At 58.0% G+C, this 16,722-nt stretch overlaps 2 protein-coding genes and 1 long non-coding RNA gene across 5 annotated transcripts; 2 read left to right on the forward strand and 1 right to left on the reverse strand.

Moving 5' to 3' along the window:
- Positions 1 to 2,737: 2,737 nt before the first annotated feature.
- Positions 2,738 to 7,642, forward strand: ASB12 (ankyrin repeat and SOCS box containing 12). Its single transcript, XM_085060016.1, has 3 exons — positions 2,738 to 2,930; positions 5,153 to 5,995; positions 6,643 to 7,642. Exons 2-3 carry the CDS (start codon positions 5,209 to 5,211, stop codon positions 6,774 to 6,776), a joined length of 921 nt encoding a protein of 306 aa, XP_084916142.1. The 5' UTR covers positions 2,738 to 2,930; positions 5,153 to 5,208; the 3' UTR covers positions 6,777 to 7,642.
- A 1,384-nt stretch (positions 7,643 to 9,026) lies between these two features.
- Positions 9,027 to 15,012, forward strand: AMER1 (APC membrane recruitment protein 1). Its single transcript, XM_085060017.1, has 2 exons — positions 9,027 to 9,134; positions 10,849 to 15,012. The coding sequence occupies exon 2, from the start codon at positions 10,937 to 10,939 to the stop codon at positions 14,141 to 14,143; it is 3,207 nt and encodes a 1,068-aa protein (XP_084916143.1). The 5' UTR covers positions 9,027 to 9,134; positions 10,849 to 10,936; the 3' UTR covers positions 14,144 to 15,012.
- LOC146437257 (uncharacterized) lies at positions 9,426 to 10,938 on the reverse strand. Of its 3 annotated transcripts, none has more exons than XR_014852159.1 (4): positions 10,826 to 10,938; positions 10,566 to 10,693; positions 10,296 to 10,396; positions 9,426 to 10,009 (listed from the first exon to the last, which is right to left on the reverse strand). It is a non-coding gene; the product is annotated as an uncharacterized LOC146437257 (long non-coding RNA). The 3 variants fall into 3 exon arrangements; XR_014852160.1 differs by having other exon boundaries at positions 9,426 to 10,218; XR_014852158.1 differs by having other exon boundaries at positions 9,426 to 10,396.
- Positions 15,013 to 16,722: the final 1,710 nt, after the last annotated feature.

The following is a 16,722-nucleotide window of genomic DNA, read 5'->3' on the forward strand; positions in this document are numbered from 1 at the left end:
GCACTGGGGTATACTCAGTCCCTGGGTGTTTCACAGGCGTTTTTCCTTCTTGCTAATTTTAAATGTTCTTAATGCTGCCAGTGAAATCGTTCATTTACCTTAATTAGACTCGCCTTGCATTTAATTGGATTATTAGCATTAACACTGGCTAGAATCGATAAAGCTGCAATTTAATTTGGGGGAAATTTGGATCAAAGGTGTGTTAATTGGAGCTTCTCTTGCCTGCAAACAGCTTGTGGATTGCAGTGTTCTGGAATTTGTGCTTTCCTTCTCTTTGGGGGAATGCAGGGGATACAAAACCTCTCTGTCAACAACAGATCTTGGAGCTGTGGGAGAGAGGGGAGTGATCCAGTGTGAGTGGGAATCAATAAAAACCTATCAATAACCAAAAAACCCCATGGATGGATCTGCAGAATTATGGGATGTTGCTCCCAGCTGGGGGCTCTGGGCCAGGCAGCTGTGGAAGTGTCCAAGGCCAGGCTGGGATGGTGGAGGGTCCTGGATGGATTTTAAGGTTCCCCCAACCCAACCCATCCTGTTTTCCAAAAGGGAAGGGGCTGTGGAAGCAGGGAGCTGAATTCCTGGGGCTCCAATGCTGCCAAAATTCCTCAAGGAATGACTGATGCAGGAGAAGAAACATTGCTGGATTCTCCCTTCATTTCCACCTCCACATTTTGGGTGTTAATGCACCAAATAAATTGGGAATTTCCATCCGCAGGGCCCTGGGAGGGATGTGCCGTGCAGCCAAGAGCTCTGCAGGCTAACAGCTGGATAACAGCTGGATCCCAGTGCTGCTGGAGCCACTGCCATGCTGGCTGGTGAGCAGGCAGCCTGGAGAACTCCCAGGGCTGTTTTGGAATGCCGGGAGCAGAAGTGAGGGCAGGGAGGGGAATTGCAGAAGCCAAAGCTGTGCTGTGCCAGTGATTCCTGGCTCGAAGGCAGGAGGCAGAGCAGCCCCACTCCCCAACTCAGCCTTCCCGACCTTGAGCACTGTTAGTAAGTCCCTAATCCCTGCAAAATCATTTATTTGGGATTGTTTAGCTCTAAACTTTTAAGTGCTTAGCACTCCTAAATCCGCAAGCTCATTAGCTCTCTTCAGCTGCCTTAATAACTATAATCTCTTTAATGGAAGCAACTCTGGCCAGGATTTACCTTCCCAAAAAACCTCATTGACTGGCATTAAATACCCTTCTGCCCTCTAATTCTTCCCCAATTAACCGAGAGCTGATAAAGAGTTGCTTTGGCTGGAGGAGAGGCCAGGTCAGCCCCATGCTCAGGCACAAGGTGGAGGCTTTTTCCTTGTCCTTCCCTGGAGTTTGAAGCTTTGGGAAGCTTATCCCAAATGGGTCAGCCTTGTCTGTCACCTGTTCCTGGTGTGGCTCTGCTGCTGGAAACATCCACGAGGGATGTGTGGAGCAGTTCCTGCAGCTCCAGGAGGGTGTTTGTTGGGAACCAGCTGGGGGGATCTCGGCTGGGCCTCATTAGTGCTGGGTTTAATCTGCTCCTCACCACAGAGCTGCTCTTGTTCCTAAGATCTTTCCTGGTTAACAACTCAACAGCAGCAGCAACAACAAAAGAATAAGCAGTTTATCATTAATTTGCCATTCAAGGGTTTTCCTTTCATCTCCCAAGTTCCCTACATTTCACATTTTCGAACACTTCTGTTGTCTGCTTTCCCTTTTTTCCCTTTATAACACTTTGTCTTTTTAATGGCTGCTTTGATTTCTGTGTTTTGTGGAAGGGGTTTGCAGCCAGGCTTGGCTGCTGTGGCTGCAGCTCCCTGACACTCCACAACTAACCCCTGCACTCCCCACTGCTGCTCCAGGGTTTACCCACACAACACTGCATCGTTCGTTCATGCTGCTGCCTTTGGGGAATTGACCTTTGCCAAGCAATCATCTCTTTTGGAGTGAATTTGGAGAGGGAAACTCTGAGGAAGCCAAAAGTCTAAACCAAATCAATATTGACCATTTTCCTGCTTCCCAGGCCTTCCCCAGCAGGGCTACAAAGCAGCAGTGACCCAGGGACAGCCCACGTTTCCCTCCTTGCGGCAGTGATTCTCCTGCTGGATAATTTGGTTCTCTCTCATTATCTCACACCATGATAAGGCTGCTTCAAACTGCCAGCCCATTCCTGCTCCACTGCTGAGGACTTTGGAGAAGGTTTAAAGGGAGCTGGATAAAATAGGACTGCACTTCCCAGCTGACAGCTTTTGATAAGAGCCCCAGGGCTGCTCCCCACTCCTTTTGTTTGCCCCGGGAGGTTTCCTGCCTTCCTCTGTCCTGCTGAACTTTGGGAAGCCCTGGCCGTGGTTCCTCCTGGCAGGTGCAGCTGAGAGCAGCTCAGTCGGGAAATCTGGACCACCTTCAGCACCTTTTGTCCTTCTGGTGTTTAATAAATGATTGTGGAGGTTGTAAATGGCCATTTGCATCACTCTGAAAAGGGGGAAGAAGGGCAGGAGAGGAGTTAAGAGGGAATTTGACTGCCTGGCAGCAGCCAAGGTGAGGTAGAAGCTAGTGCTGCCCTGGCAGGGACCCCCAACCACCCTGTTGCCTGCAATTTCTGTGGGGAAACAGTGCAGAAAAAGCTTTGTGTCTGCTCAGAGGGGTCAAGCAGCCTCCAGCACCTGTCCCAGCCTCCCCCCCACCCTGCTGCCCTCTCTATATTTACCCAGGGGGAGCTTTCCAAGAATGGAAGTGGTAAGATAAAACCCCAGAGGGGCTAAAATTAGCCCCGGCGCCCCAGGCTGGTCCTGCCGTGGCATTTCAGCTGTGAGCTCCACAGCCTGCAGGATCCTGGCCCCACAGAGCCCTGTCCATCCCAGCTCTGCAGGATCCTCTCCTCCACTCCTCATTTTTGGGTTAAACCACAGCAGGACTCACCATGGGACTCCCCTGGCCTCAGCTGCTCTGAGCATCCTCCATGCCCAGGTAAGGCAGCAGCACTGGGGATGGGACTGGGAGCCAGGGGTACAAATGTGTGCTTGGTGTTCCCTGTCACAGCCTCCTTTGGGGTCTGCAGGTGCCTGAAGAGCTTCTGTCAGCCCAGGAGGTGACAACCACAGTGAGGGTGGGCAGGCCCTGGCACAGGGTGCCCAGAGAAGCTGTGGCTGCCCCTGGATCCCTGCAAGTGTCCAAGGCCAGGTTGGACAGGGCTTGGAGCACCCTGGGACAGTAGAAGGTGTCTCTGCCATGGCAGGGGTGGCACTGGATGAACTTTAAGGTCCCTTCCAACCCAAACCATTTTGTGATTCCTGAACTCTGGTTTGGGCTCTTCTGGTTGAGGAAACCTCCCTGAGCTCCCCACACAAGAGCTCAGGCTGTGCAAGGAACCTCCCTTTGCAGATGCCATTTGTGTGTTCAGGAAATGTTACAGCTGCTCTTTTACTTTTCCACACCATTCCGCTTGGGAATTTAACTGGTAATAGAACTCTTTTGGACTCAAATCTGCAATAACCCCCCACCCCATCATCCATGAGGTTAGGGTGATCCCAGAGCTCCAGAGCTCATTACCAGCATGTCTAATGAAGAGAAGGACTGTTAGGATTTCACACATTTGTCTATAAATTGGGATGATGGGTGGCAGTCCAGCAGAGCTCTTGCTGCCATCAGGCTGGTCCCAGTTCCCCCAGCTGTGCTGGTGGCCTTGCTGGGGTCCCCCTGAGCTGGTGGCTGTGTCACCGTGGCTGATGTGAGACAGCTCAGCTCCCCCGTGCCTGCCCTGCTACCGAGGTGCACAACGAGGCCAATTGCTCCGTGCAGCTCCTCGGCTAATTAACTTTGGTACAGCTCCTTTGCTAATTAATTGCTCCGTGCAGCTCCTTGGCTCCTCCCAGCGCAGGTCAGTCCCAGCTCTGCCTCTCCCGAGGAAAGCCGACATGCCGCAGGGCTGCCGAGAAATTCCTCTGCCCATCCCGAGCCTTTCCAGCTGCTCAGGTGCCGCCCGGGACATCCCATTCCTGTCCCCCGGGACATCCCATTCCTGTCCCCGCTGTCCCTCGCTCCCTGAGGCCACATCCTGTGTCCAAAGCCAGCAGGGTTCAGTCCCACTCGGTGGGATCAGCTCAGCATTCCCACCTTGCCTCCCCCCAAATCCCTCACTGGAAACATCTCAGACCCTTCGTGCAGCTGTGACCGTCGGGCTCAAGCAGGCAGGAGAGAGGAAAGTTGTGGAATTATAACGTTGGCATCATTTTGGGAGGGGAAATGTTGAAAGGTGTTTGATCCCTAATCAAAGTGACCACATTCCCTTCATCCCCTCTTTTGAAACCCAATCCCTATAAAAAATGGCAGGGAGTAAAAGCCTCTCACCACTGCCACCTTCTAAAGTGAACTCATGCAATTTCCCCAGACACTGGGAAGTGCAGGTGCTGGTGAAGCTCCCTGCAGGAGCCTCAGCCTGTACAAAGCAGAGTTGTTTCAATTATCTTGATTAAAATACACGTGGATGTGGAGCTGCTGGAGAGAGTCCAGAGGAGGCCATGGAGATGCTCCAAGGGCTGGAGCTTCTCTGCTCTGGAGCCAGGCTGGGAGAGCTGGGAATGTTCACCTGGAGAGGAGAAGGATCCAGGGAGAGCTCAGAGCTCCTGCCAGGGCCTAGAGGGGCTCCAGGAGAGCTGGAGAGGGACTGGGGACAAGGGATGGAGGAACAGGACACAGGGAATGGCTTCCCACTGCCAGAGGGCAGGGATGGATGGGATATTGGGAAGGAATTGTTCCCTGTGAGGGTGGGCAGGCCCTGGCACAGGGTGCCCAGAGAAGCTGTGGCTGCCCCTGGATCCCTGGAAGTGTCCAAGGCCAGGCTGGACAGGGCTTGGAGCAGCCTGGGATGGTGGAAGATGTCCCTGCCCATGGCAGGGGTGGGATGAGATGAGCTCCAAGTCCCTTCCAACCCAAACCATGATTTTAGGGGATCATGACCTGCATACCTGCTCCAGCACTGACCTCATTGTTCCCTCAGCCCTTCAGCCATGTGGATTCCCCCACCATGGTATCAGGGCCATGAGAACATCAGCAGCATCCTCATCCAAGGTTCTCTGTCCGTTTTTTGGGGAATCTTCCTTAAGCTGTGTATAAACTCCTGCTAAAATGCAGCTGCTGGTGCCAAGGGCTGGTTCTAACCCGGGGGTGGCTCCGGTTCTGTTGTCCTGCAGATCCTTATCCTCATCCTCTACGATGAAAGAGGCACACGGAGCACAGAGCCGAGAAAATGAGCCTCATGGACATCAACAAAATGTTCTCCCTGCTGCAGCCCAGGGATGACGAGGAGGACAGCGGGGAGAGCGAGGAGCTGAGCCGGGCGGTGTGCGAGGACGATGCCGAAGCGCTGGCGCGGCTGCTGTCGCAGGACAGGTACAAGAGGCTCATCAACCGCAGGAGCGGCTGGGGCGTCCCCAGCACCCCTCTGCGCCTGGCGGCCACCCGGGGCTGCGTGAAGAGCCTGCGGGTGCTGCTGGCGCACGGCGCCGAGGTGGACAGCCTGGACGTGAAGGCTCAGACGCCGCTCTTCGTGGCGGTCAGCAACGGGCACCGCGAGTGCGCGCGGCTGCTGCTGGAGGCCGGGGCCAGCCCGCTGGGCAGCGCCTACAACAACTGCTCGCCGCTGCTGCTGGCGGCCCGCGACGGCCGCGCCGACATGGTGCGGGTGCTGCTGGAGCACGGCGCCGAGGCCAACGTGCAGGCCCGGCTGCCCGAGTGGGCTGCCAACGCGGTGGCGTGCTCGGGGCCGCTGTACCTGGCGGCAGCCTACGGGCACCTGGAGTGCTTCCGCCTGCTGCTGCTGCACGGCGCCGACCCCGACTACAACTGCGAGCCGGCGCTCCTCGCCCACATCCGAGAGCCCAAGACCCTGCTGGAGACCTGCCTGCGGCACGGCTGTCCCAGCGACTTCATCCGGCTGCTCATCGACTTCGGAGCCAACGTGTACCTGCCCGCCATCCCCGCCGACGGGGCGGCGCCGCGCAGCGAGGGCATGGAGCTGCTGCTGCAGGCCAGAGGTGACTGGGCTGTGTGGCCCCGGGGATGGCATGGGCACGGTTTGCTCTGCTTCCCCTTCCCTCTGATTCCCCTTTCCTCTGCTTCCCCTTCCCTCTGCTTGCCCAGGTTTCCTTCTGCCCAGTTCCCCATGCAGCATCACTCGACTCCATGGCTCTATGGCTGCCCCTGGATCCCTGGCAGTGTCCAAGGCTTGGAGCTACCTGGGATTGCACCAGTCCCTGCCCATGGAACTGGATGAGCTTTAAGGTCCCTTCCAACCCAAACCATTCTGTGATTCCATGATTCCCACAGCCTGCTTTTCCCACTCAGTTGTTGGGTTGTGCTTTTCACCCTTTCCTCTCCTTCCTGCTGCTCAGCTTGGGCTCTCCTGTACTGCCCAAGTCTAAAATCCTGCCCTTATTTCCATGTGAGGATGGAAGATTTCTTCTCCATGCCCAGCTCCCATGAGAGCCTGTGCCTGAGTCTGCAGCCCCAGCCCTTATTTTTCATAGGATCATGGAATGGGTTGGGTTGGAAGGGACCTTAGAGATCATTTAGCCCAACCCTGTCCGTTTTTGGTCTATCCATGTCCCTTTATTTTGGCTAATGCCAGGTTGGAGGGGAGCAGGCTTGTCTTGAAGGTGACCATGTGATTTTGCTTCCACAGCTCAGCCCAAGTCCCTGCTGTCCCAGTCCCGGCTGGCCATGAGGCGTCTCCTGAAGCAGCCTGGCCGCCTGGCCGCCCTCAGAGAGCTGGAGATCCCCACAGTGCTGGCCAAGTACCTGCAGCACCAGCCATGATTCCCAGCCTGCTGCCAGGGACACCCACCTGAGCACCCCAGTTAAAACCTGCTCCGAGACGTGGGAGTGAATCCCTGAAACCTGAAACTCTGGGAATTTGTGGCCACAAGTTCATTTTTGCTGACGAGGTGTGTCCAGAAAGCAGTGCCTGTGTGGAAAGTTGGGAAGGGAAGGGGGAGAGAGAACAGGACACCTCAGCTCCTGGTGTGCAGCAAAGCGAGGACAGAGCAGGATGTGATTCCCCTGGGTTTGCCTCTGACCATCACTACTGAGGGATTTTACACTTCTAGTCGATGTTGGATGGAGGAGGTGCTGGGAAAGGGTGTGGAGGGCAGAGGGAGAGTAGCTTTTCCCTCAGCCCTTCCCAGGGGACACAACCAGGCTCTATATCTGCAGGTTTCCCCACAATGTGCCTTCTGATGCCCCTGAATCCCCTTTCCCAGGGTGGGCAGGCCCTGGCACAGGGTGCCCAGAGAAGCTGTGGATCCCTGGCAGTGTCCAAGGCCCGGCTGGACAGGACTTGGATCACCCTGGGATGGTGGAAGGTGTCGCTGTCCATGAACTGGCTGGGCTTTAAGGTCCCTCATGATTCCCAGGGAAGTTCCCAATTGCCTCCTCCACTCGGAAGGGGCAGGACTGGGGCAGGTCCAGCCCTGTGTGCTCACCCCCTGTGGGCAGAGCCCAGCGCTCCTGCTGGCAGCACAGGCAGGGGCTGGCAGATGTATCCAGAGTCCCAACAATCTCCTGCCCCAGCTCTGACCCCAAACATCTTCTCATCCCAGAAGTGCTTCATGTTGTGGCTGAGGGTCTCTTGGGATTGGGCAGGGGTGGGGTTTTCATTAAAAGTGTTGCTGTTATTGGTATTACACTGCTGTGCCCTGTCTGGTGAAATATCCCTGTTTGGAAGAGCCTGACCGCCCTGCCAGCATCGCTGGGAAGGGACACAGGGAATCACTGTGGTGGGAAATTTCAGGCTGGATTTGGGCATCCCAGCATCACCTTTGGGTACCTCCATCTCTCCTGCCCTGGACACTGAGATCACCCTCACCAGTGGGGGCTGGAGGTGCCTTGCTGGCCCTTCCCCCAGGCAGGAGCTGATGGGTAAATCCTGCTGCTCCTCAGCAGCTCAGCGCCCACCCACTGGTGCTGCTCTGGACCATTTTTGGGATGCAGCAGAATGTGTCCCATGGTCTATCCCATCCTGCCCTGCCAGCATCCCAAAGGGGTCAGAGCTCCTTGCCAGCAGCTCCAAGGATCCCTCCTGGCCAAACACAGGCGCATTCCTGCAGGATTTATGGGCTTGTGTCAGGGGTTGTGGGATCTATTAATCAGCATCTATTAATTAGGCTGCGGGGCTTCTCCCGAGGGGAGCATTAGGGCTTGGAACCAGGCTGGACAAGGTGTTGGGAATTGCTCCATGGGGAACGATGACGCTCGTGCCACTTCCCACCCAGCCACCATCGGGACATGGGGAGAAGCTGCCCTGCAGGGACATTGCCATGCTCCGGTGGGGATTCCCACTCGTGGCATCCTTGCTGTCACCCTCCCGTGGGGAGCCGGGCAGCTTTCGGGATTAGGGGGTCCCCAAAATGGGGAGTGCTCTTCCCTGCCGGGCTGCTCAGGAGGGTGCGGGACTGTGGGTGTGACCAGGTGCGCAGCGGGGAGGTGGCAGTGAGCCGGGCGGTGTGGCGCGGGTGGCACGGCCGTGGGTGACACAGCACACGCGGGGAGCTGTCCACGCGCTCGCTCCCACGGCAAACAGCGGGGGCGGCCATGTCACCGCCTGCCCCGCCAGCACACCCGGGCACACGGTGTCACACCCTGCCCCGGCAGTGTCACGGCACCCACCCGTGTCCGTGACCCCGCGTGTCCCGCGGCCACCCCGCCACCGCCCGAGGCCACGCCCCCAACCCAGACCACGCCCCAACAGGGACACACCCACGAGGCCACGCCCACTCCACCCCGACCACCGGGAAGCCCCGCCCCTTTCGTCGCCGTGGCCACGCCCCCTCCGCCATGGGAGGACACGGGGAGACCACGCCCCTTCACGGCGGGGTAATGCAGAGGCCACGCCCCCCGCAGGGACCACGCCCCTCCACCGCCCGTGCGGGCAGCGCCCCGTCAATCACCGCGCCCCGTCAATCACCGCGCCCCGCCAATCACCGCGCCCCGCCCACACTGCCCCGCCCCTGCCGTCACGGCCCGGCCCGCAGGCCCCGCCCCCTCCGCCCCCCGTCAGGAGGCCCCGCCCCTGCCGTCACGCGGCACCGCCCCTGCCGCCCGCGCCGGGCGGACCCGCGGCCCCGCGCCCCTGGCGGCCTGAGGGCTGTGCCGGGGCCGGGTGCCGCCGTGCCGCCGGTAAGTGCTGCGCGCCGCGCCGCGCCGCGCCGGGCCCTGCGCCGCCGCTCCCTCACCCGCCATCCCCGCGCCCGCCGCGCCGCTTCCCCGCGGCCGGGCCCGACCCCCCCTCCCCCGCCCCTCGCGTTTTCCTGGATCCTCCCGAAAGTTTGGCAGTGCGGGGGGGGAGCTGGGAGGGCCGGGCTGGGGGAGCGTCCCCGTGCGGGGCTGGGCGGGCCGGGGGTCCCTCAGGGTCCCCCCTGCGGGTGAAACGCTGCATTTCATTGTAACCGTGCTGCTTTTTGTTGCTTTTAAACCTTATTTTTCGTGTTTTATTGCTCGTGGCTCTTTGCCCTCGGTGCCCTTTATTTCTCTTTATTTCCTTTTTATTTATTTCATGTTTTATTCTTCTCCAACCTCCCCTCCGCAGCAGTGCTGGTGCTGACGTGGAGCTGGAGAGAAATGATTCCCAAAAGGAATTTTTGAAATCCTGGCTCTGTTTCATGCCCTTCCCTGGCTGTTTCGCAGCAGCCTCTGTCCAGGTGCAGTTTTGGGGTCATTTCACCCCCCGGTTTCCCAGCACAGGTCCAGCTGTGTGGCTTTCTTCCAGGCCCCTCTATCCAGGTCTCTCTAGAGGCTTTGCAAGCTCCTGGGACTCGTGGCAGGGTCTGGCAGAGCTGGAAAAGCCCAGTTTGCCGGTGGGGAGGTGGCTGTGCCAGCCGGCTACGCCCATCTGCCGGCTCCAGTGGGACAGGTGAACGTGAGGAGTTATCAGCAATCCCAGAATTCCAGAATCATGGAATGGGTTGGGTTGGGAGGGACCTTGAAGCCCATCTAGTTCCAGCCGTGCCGTGGGCAGCGATGCCAGATCAATATAGAGGCAAAGCAACTCAGACCTGAGGAATAAAAATAAACCTGGAATTGCGGGTTTGCTGTGGGGTTGCAGGAGCAGAGAGCATCACTTGGATGTATATTTAATTTGGGATCCCTGGCTGAACACCTCGGGAAGCTTTCCTGGCCTCCTGTTGGTCAGAGCTCAGCCTGGGGCATCAGAGCTCGGGAGCCCATTAGGATTTTATTGCAGTTAATTTCTCCACCCTCACCTCTGCAAAAGAAACATGGTTATAACTCTTTTGTTTCTCCTGCTCCTGACAGCAATCCAGGGTCAAATTTCAAACCTACCTCTCTGCTTCCGGGATAATCTGATCAGGGGGTTCACAGTGGGTGTTTTTAATGCGATTCTCCCTCGCTGGACAGATTATTTTAAAAACAACTGAAATCTTCTATTAAAAAAGCCAGGACAGTAACCAAAGTGGTTTTTCCCTGGACACGTGCGTAGTGAGGGCTGTGTCCTGGTTTGGCCTCCCTCAGGATGCTCTCAGGATGCACGAGGGCTGGGAGAGCTGGGAGGGGGTTTGGGAGGTGCTAGCCCTCAATTAAAGGTAGCCAAACCTGAGCAACATGGAGACAAAAAATCTGGGAAGCTGAAGGGCTTGGAGTAAGGAGGTGTAGGGGTCGGATGTGCCTGTCACCAGGGATTCTGCTCTGGTGGAGATGTGTGCTTTTCCTGCTCTAGCAAACTGGTAAATTTAAGCGACATTTTAGTACCTAGATTTTGGGAATGGCGGGAGCTTGGAGGCTCCCGCACCAGGCGATGGAGCCCGGTGCCTCCTGTGCCTCCAGCTCTGTCCGTTTTGCTGCCCTGTCCTCACCTCTCCCTCTCCCTGTGCCTCAGGTCGGCTGTGATGTGTCCATCCCAGCGCCCCGAACGCTTCGCTCCCAAAGCCGCCGCTTCCAGCTAGATCCAGGCCCGCCCCGCTGCCATGGAAACGGGCAGCCCAGAGGAGCGGGACGGAGGGGACCAGCGGCGGGAGGAGGGCGGGGACGCCCCTCCCGACAGCGCCAACGGCTCCGTGGTGGCGGCCGAGCCGCAGCAGCCGCCCCCCGGTAAGCTGAGGAAAACGGCCTTCAAGTTGTTTGGGGGCAAGAGGAGCATCTGCACCCTGCCCAGCTTCTTTGGGGGCCGCGGCAAGAAGGGCCTCAGCAAGTGCAAGACCCACGACGGGCTGAGCAGTGCTGCCTGTGACAAGGGCAGTGGGACACAGCCGGACAGCCCCTCAGAGGGCAGCAGGGATGGGCACTCCGGCCCCCTGCCTAGCTCCCGCAGCGCTCAGCTGCCCGTGGACACCGGCACCAGGGGGGATTTGGGCCAGCAGGACAGCTCTCCCCCCGGGAGTATCGAGGGCTGTGACAAAAAGCTCAACGGGGAGAAATCCTCCTTCCCCAGACCCAAAAAAGGGCTGAAAGGGTTCTTTAACAGCATCCGGCGCCATCGGAAGAGCAAGGCTGCTGAGAGTGAGAAGGCTGAGCTCCCCGAGTGGAATGGGGATGTGGAGGAGGCCGGGAATGCTCCTGGAGTGGGAGTGGAGAGCCGAGAGGCCGCAGAGGGCGGGGGAGCAGGGCCAGTCCCTGAGGCCATGGCCTGCCTAGGGGGCTCAGGGAGTGACCCCAGCTGTGCAGAGACCACCGAGCCCACCTGCCCTGTGGCCGATGGAGGCAGCTGTGAGGGTGACACGATGGCAGTGCCAGGCAATGGGGACATTCCAGATACAAAATCAGAGGCTGAGACTGCTGCCTGCACCGAGTTTGACCAGGACAGTCTGCTGCTGGCCTTCCACCCTGACTTCATGGACAATGAGCCTCCCTGCCTGCACTCTGGGGACCTGCTGAGCCTCATCCTGGGGGATGTCACCTCCCTGAAGAGCTTCGACTCCTTGACGGGGTGCGGGGACGACATCGCTGAGCCCGACATTGTTGAGAGCAGCATCTCGGTGGAGCGCAGCCGGGACGCAGCCAAACGCAGCTCCTGCCTTGTCACCTACCAGGGCGGTGGCGAGGAGATGGCCATCCCTGAGGAGACTGAGGAGTACCTGCACCAGATGTGGGACAGCGGCGTGCCAGGGGACAGGAGCTATGGGGCCCAGGTGTCGAGCAGCAGCCTGGAGACACACGCCTCGCACGAGGCCGACGCCCACCCCTATATGGGGGATGCCATGGATGGCGTGGATCTCCTGACACCGCAGAGTGACCAGCAGGAGTCTGCCCCGAACAGTGATGAGGGGTATTACGACTCCACCACGCCAGGGCCGGAGGATGAGGCTGGAGAGGAGCTCAAGAAGGACCGACTGCCCCGGGACAGCTACAGTGGAGATGCACTTTACGAGTTTGACGCCCTGATGAGCCCCTCTCATGGAGAGGAATCCCTGTTCGAGGGCAAAATCCCACGGCAGGGCATCTTCAGCTACTTCATGGACTTCTGCCTCCCTGCGGAGAAGAGCCTGATCCAGCAGATGATGGATCAGAAAAGAGGGCTGATGGAAACTGAAGAAGAGGGGCTTGTGGCCATTCAGAAAGAGCTGCTGTACTGGGAGCTGCAGAGGGAGCCGGTCCTGAAATGCTTGGATGTCTCCAGCAAGGAGAAGTGTCCCCGGGAAAAGCAGTGTATTGAATGTAAAACGAGAGCAGCCAACTCCATTGGCAAGAGTCAAAGTGGCCTTGGGAGTGAGCAGGTGGCCTCACACACCCCGACCCGGGCTGTCAATGGTGGGGTTTCTGTGGCTAGGGCTGAAAATCCAGAGTGGAGAGATTTTCCGGGGACTCTGTGTCCGGAAAACTGTTACAACAGCCAAAAAGCCCCAGGAAGTTGCCTTATTCAGCTCACAAAGAGCAACCCGGGGTTTGATGCGGACCTGGATTGTGGGATGTTTGGGGACTCCATCCACGGCGGTGTGGCCCCAGCCAAGGCAGGGCTGTTCCCTGGCTACAGGCTCCCAGAGCCGGAGCGCAGCGGCGGAGCAGAGCCCGGCCCTGGCGAGCCCCAGGTGGGCAGTGAGCCTGAGCACGCCGTGAACTTCTCGCAGGCGCTGGTGGAGTTTGCCAGCAGTGGGACTCTCTTCTCCAGCCTCTCGGAGAGCCTGGGGAGCTCAGCCTCCAGCTCGTCCTTCACCCAGAACCTCCCCGCGCTCCCCACCATGGTCACCTTCGATGTGGTGGACGTGGAGCAGGATGGGGAAGGGGAGTGCGAGCAGCACCCAGAGCTGACCGCAGGCGAGGACATCGCCGAGGCCTTTGACGATGGCTACGGACAGAAAGAGTCGTTGGCTGAATGTGACGAGAGAATGTCCCCGGGGTTCTCCCTGGGCTCCTTCCAGAGCTGCAACTGGGGGGTGGCCAGCCTGCCCCGCCACCTGCGCCTGCACGGGCTGAGCCCCTCCATGCCAGCACCGCTCTCCGTGGACCGGAGGAGTCGCTCGCTGGACACGGAGAGCCTGGAGTTCGAGCTGGCTGAGCCGCAGGGAGCGCGCAGTGCCCCCCAGCCCTGCCGGCTCTGGGCCAGGCGTGAGGCTGGCAGGAAGGACTCCGGCGGAGCCAGGAGGAGCCGGAGCAAGGAGGAGGGAGAGCTGGTGGCTCCCAAGGGCGACTTGAGCTGGCCGGGCCTGCGGCACCTCCAGCATGGCACCGACACGGCTCCCGGCGGGATGGAGCTCTGGGGCTTTGCTCCAGCCGGAGCCATGGAGAGCGTCTGGGAGCCATCAGAGCCACCGGACACTGGGTCCCCTTTCCTTCCTCTCTCCCGGGGTGGCACCGGGGAGACTCCGGAGAGGCGGCCCCAAGAGCCAGAGCTGAGCAGGCACCCGCTGCGGCCCTGCAACCTCCCCCTGCAGCCCGAGGCCAGGCGGGCCCGGGAGGCGGCTGGCTCCTACCGGTACCACGGGGATGTCCCCAAGCTGTCCCGCTTGTTACCCCTGGGAGAGGCGGAGCTGCCCTCGAGCTTTGGTTTCTCCTGCTCCCCGGAGCACCGCGCCAAGGGCAAACCCGTGGGCATCGCCCAGGGCGTGCCGCAGCATCCCGGCGGGAGCAGCGGGGCCACCGAGGGGCCAGAGCGCTGTGCCGAGCCCCTCAAGGGCAGGGCCACCCCGGGGCACGGTGGCTGCCGCGGTGCCATGCTCAACGTCACTGACGCCGAGTAGCTGCGGGAATGTCACCGTGTCACCGAGCCCAGGGGCTGCAGGAATGTCACCGAGGCTGAGTATCTGCAAGAATGTCACCATGTCACTGAGCCAAGGGGCTGTAGGAATGTCACCATGTCACCAAGGCCTAGTATCTGCAGGAATGTCACTGAGGCCAAGTATCTGCAGGAATGTCACCATGTCACTGATGCCGAGTATCTGCAGAAATGTCACCGTGTCACCAAACCAAGGGGCTGCTCCAAGCAGGGGTGGAAAGGGAAGGGAGGGAGGGAGAAAACTGGGAGCAGTTTGGGGAGAACTTGAATTTGAGCTGGGCTGAAGCTCCTCTCCTGCAGCCATCCTTGGCCTCATCCCTGCTGATGCTCCAGCAGGGTTTGGAGCTGCCTCCAGGATTCCTTCATCAACACTGAGGCACTTGTTGCTTTTCCAGCCCTCTCCAATGCCAAGTGCAGCAGCAGCCCCTGGCAGAAGCTGGGGACAGACCCGTTGCTGGTGTGGCAGGTTGGGGTTTGTGCAGGATTGGAGCTGGGGGAACAAGCCTTGGGCAGACTTTGGAGGGAAATGGGGCTGTTTTCCTCTTCTTGGTGAAATGTTTTGGTTCAGACTCTCTTGAATGTCTTCCATCTCGGGCTCAGTTTGGGGAGCTGGGAGGAAGGGTGCCAGTTGTTCCCAGAGCAAGGATGGGGGCAAGTCAGCTGGAAAGGGGAACTTTGCAGCAACATTTTTATTTATTTGATTTTTCCTTGCCCCAAAGGAAAGCAGGAGCTTTTGTGTGCGTGCTGATAACGTTCTCCAGGTCTAGTTTCCATTTGCTCAGAGAGATGTGCTGTCCATGGTGTCCTTTTGAAGAACAAAGTGTTGTTCCCTTCTTTGTTGTGGTCTGTCTTCACGGTGCAGAATTCCTGATGGAAACCTTTCCCGTGCTTTGTCCCAAGCTCCTGGCCTCTCCAGGGCCATGGGCACAGGGATGAGGCCTTTGAAATAAGCTAAATTTGCATCGTGCCTGTAGCTGTGAAGTGGCAGGTGCTGTTACTTGCTCAAAAGGAAGTTTTGTGGCTTTTTAATTTTATTATTTTATGGTTGTTTTCTTTGTATAAACCAACAGGAGGACAGTTTTGTGTGCGTTGGAATTTGGGATGTGCCGCAGCTAAGCTGGGCTTCACAGCTTCCTCCTCCTGACTGGAGGGAACAAAAAAGCTGGAAGTTGCTGGAGGTTTGGGATTTTTTGCCTCTTTGAAGGAATGAGGAGGGACACACACTGAGGGGACAGACTTTGTCTGGGGGTGTCCTATGAGCTTCTGTGACATCTGTTGCATCTGGTCCCCCTTGTCCTCCATGATCCCAAACCCCCTTGGCTCTGTCCAAACCCCCAATCCATGACAAAGCTGCTTCCCTGACTTGTCCAAGCTCTGTGTTCTGATTTAATTCCATTACCAGTGATTATTGTTTTCCCCCCTCATTGCCCCTTTTCTATTTTTCTTTGCAGCAGAGTTTGTAGCATTCAACAAAACAATCCCAAAGTGGAAATACTCGAGTTCTACCACATTTGTGGAGCAAGGGTGGCTCTCCCTGGGCCACACTCAGTTTTCCTGCTGAGTCCTGCCGTGCTGGGTCACCCTCCTGCTGCTCTCTTGCTCCATATGGATGTGGCTCCACCAGCTGCTCCCTGCCATCCCTGAATTTCCAGGCACAAGGAGCTTGTTTGGGTTTGATGGGGTTTTCTCCTCCCCAAGCAAAATGAGGTCTTGATATTCCTTTTGAGAACAGATTCCTTCTGCCCTGTCCTTGTATATCTGGGAAAGAGCAGGGAAAGGCAGGCCTGGCTTGGTTCAGCCTATGCATGTGATGTGATTTTCCTGCTGAGGCAGAGCAGATCCACCTCTGTACCCATGGGCTCAAACCTGAGTTTTTCCATGTTTTTCCTGCCAGTCCTGCTGCAGGGAGTTCCACAGGAACCTGCTGTGCTGTGGTTCTTTTCTCCCATCCCTCTGGGACACTGGAGAGGATTTCCTGGGACCAACCCAGCTCTTGGTGCCACTGCCACACCTGGAGAGGAGAATGTGCTCAGCCAGGGGAAGGTCTCGTTAGCACAGCTGCTAATGAACATTGGCTATCCCTCACTGGAGCAAGGCCAGGCTCAGCTTTGTGCCCATCCCACCCCACTCACAGCACACAGACCATGGGCAGACACTGCTGGGGACACCCCGGGGACATTGTCACCCCCTCACATCCCTGGCTGGGTTCAACCCCTGTTTTATTTCCTTTCAGCGTCTCACCAAAGGCATCTCGTGGGTTCCAGGCTCTGTAGCTTTGTTCGGCCCTGGGGCAGCCTTTGCCAAAGTCCTGCTGAGGGCTGGGAATGTCTCGGTGCTAAATGAATGTTCCAAGGTGTCTAGAGGAATGCTGGGTTTGCTTGTAGGTACGAGATGGGGAGGTTTGGGGGGAGCAATACAGCCAAGGCTTGATAATCTGACTTTATAACCAAAGGTTTCTCCTCTTAATTCGATGGGAATTCAATGAGGCAAATATCTCTGGAATTAAAATGAGTTTTCCTAACGCAGTTTAGTCACTAATTTGCT

The sequence above is a fragment of the Lichenostomus cassidix genome, chromosome 4A (genome assembly GCF_008360975.1).
Source record: "Lichenostomus cassidix isolate B80296 chromosome 4A, HeHo_3.0, whole genome shotgun sequence".
In the NCBI taxonomy this organism is placed as follows: Eukaryota; Metazoa; Chordata; class Aves; order Passeriformes; family Meliphagidae; genus Lichenostomus; species Lichenostomus cassidix.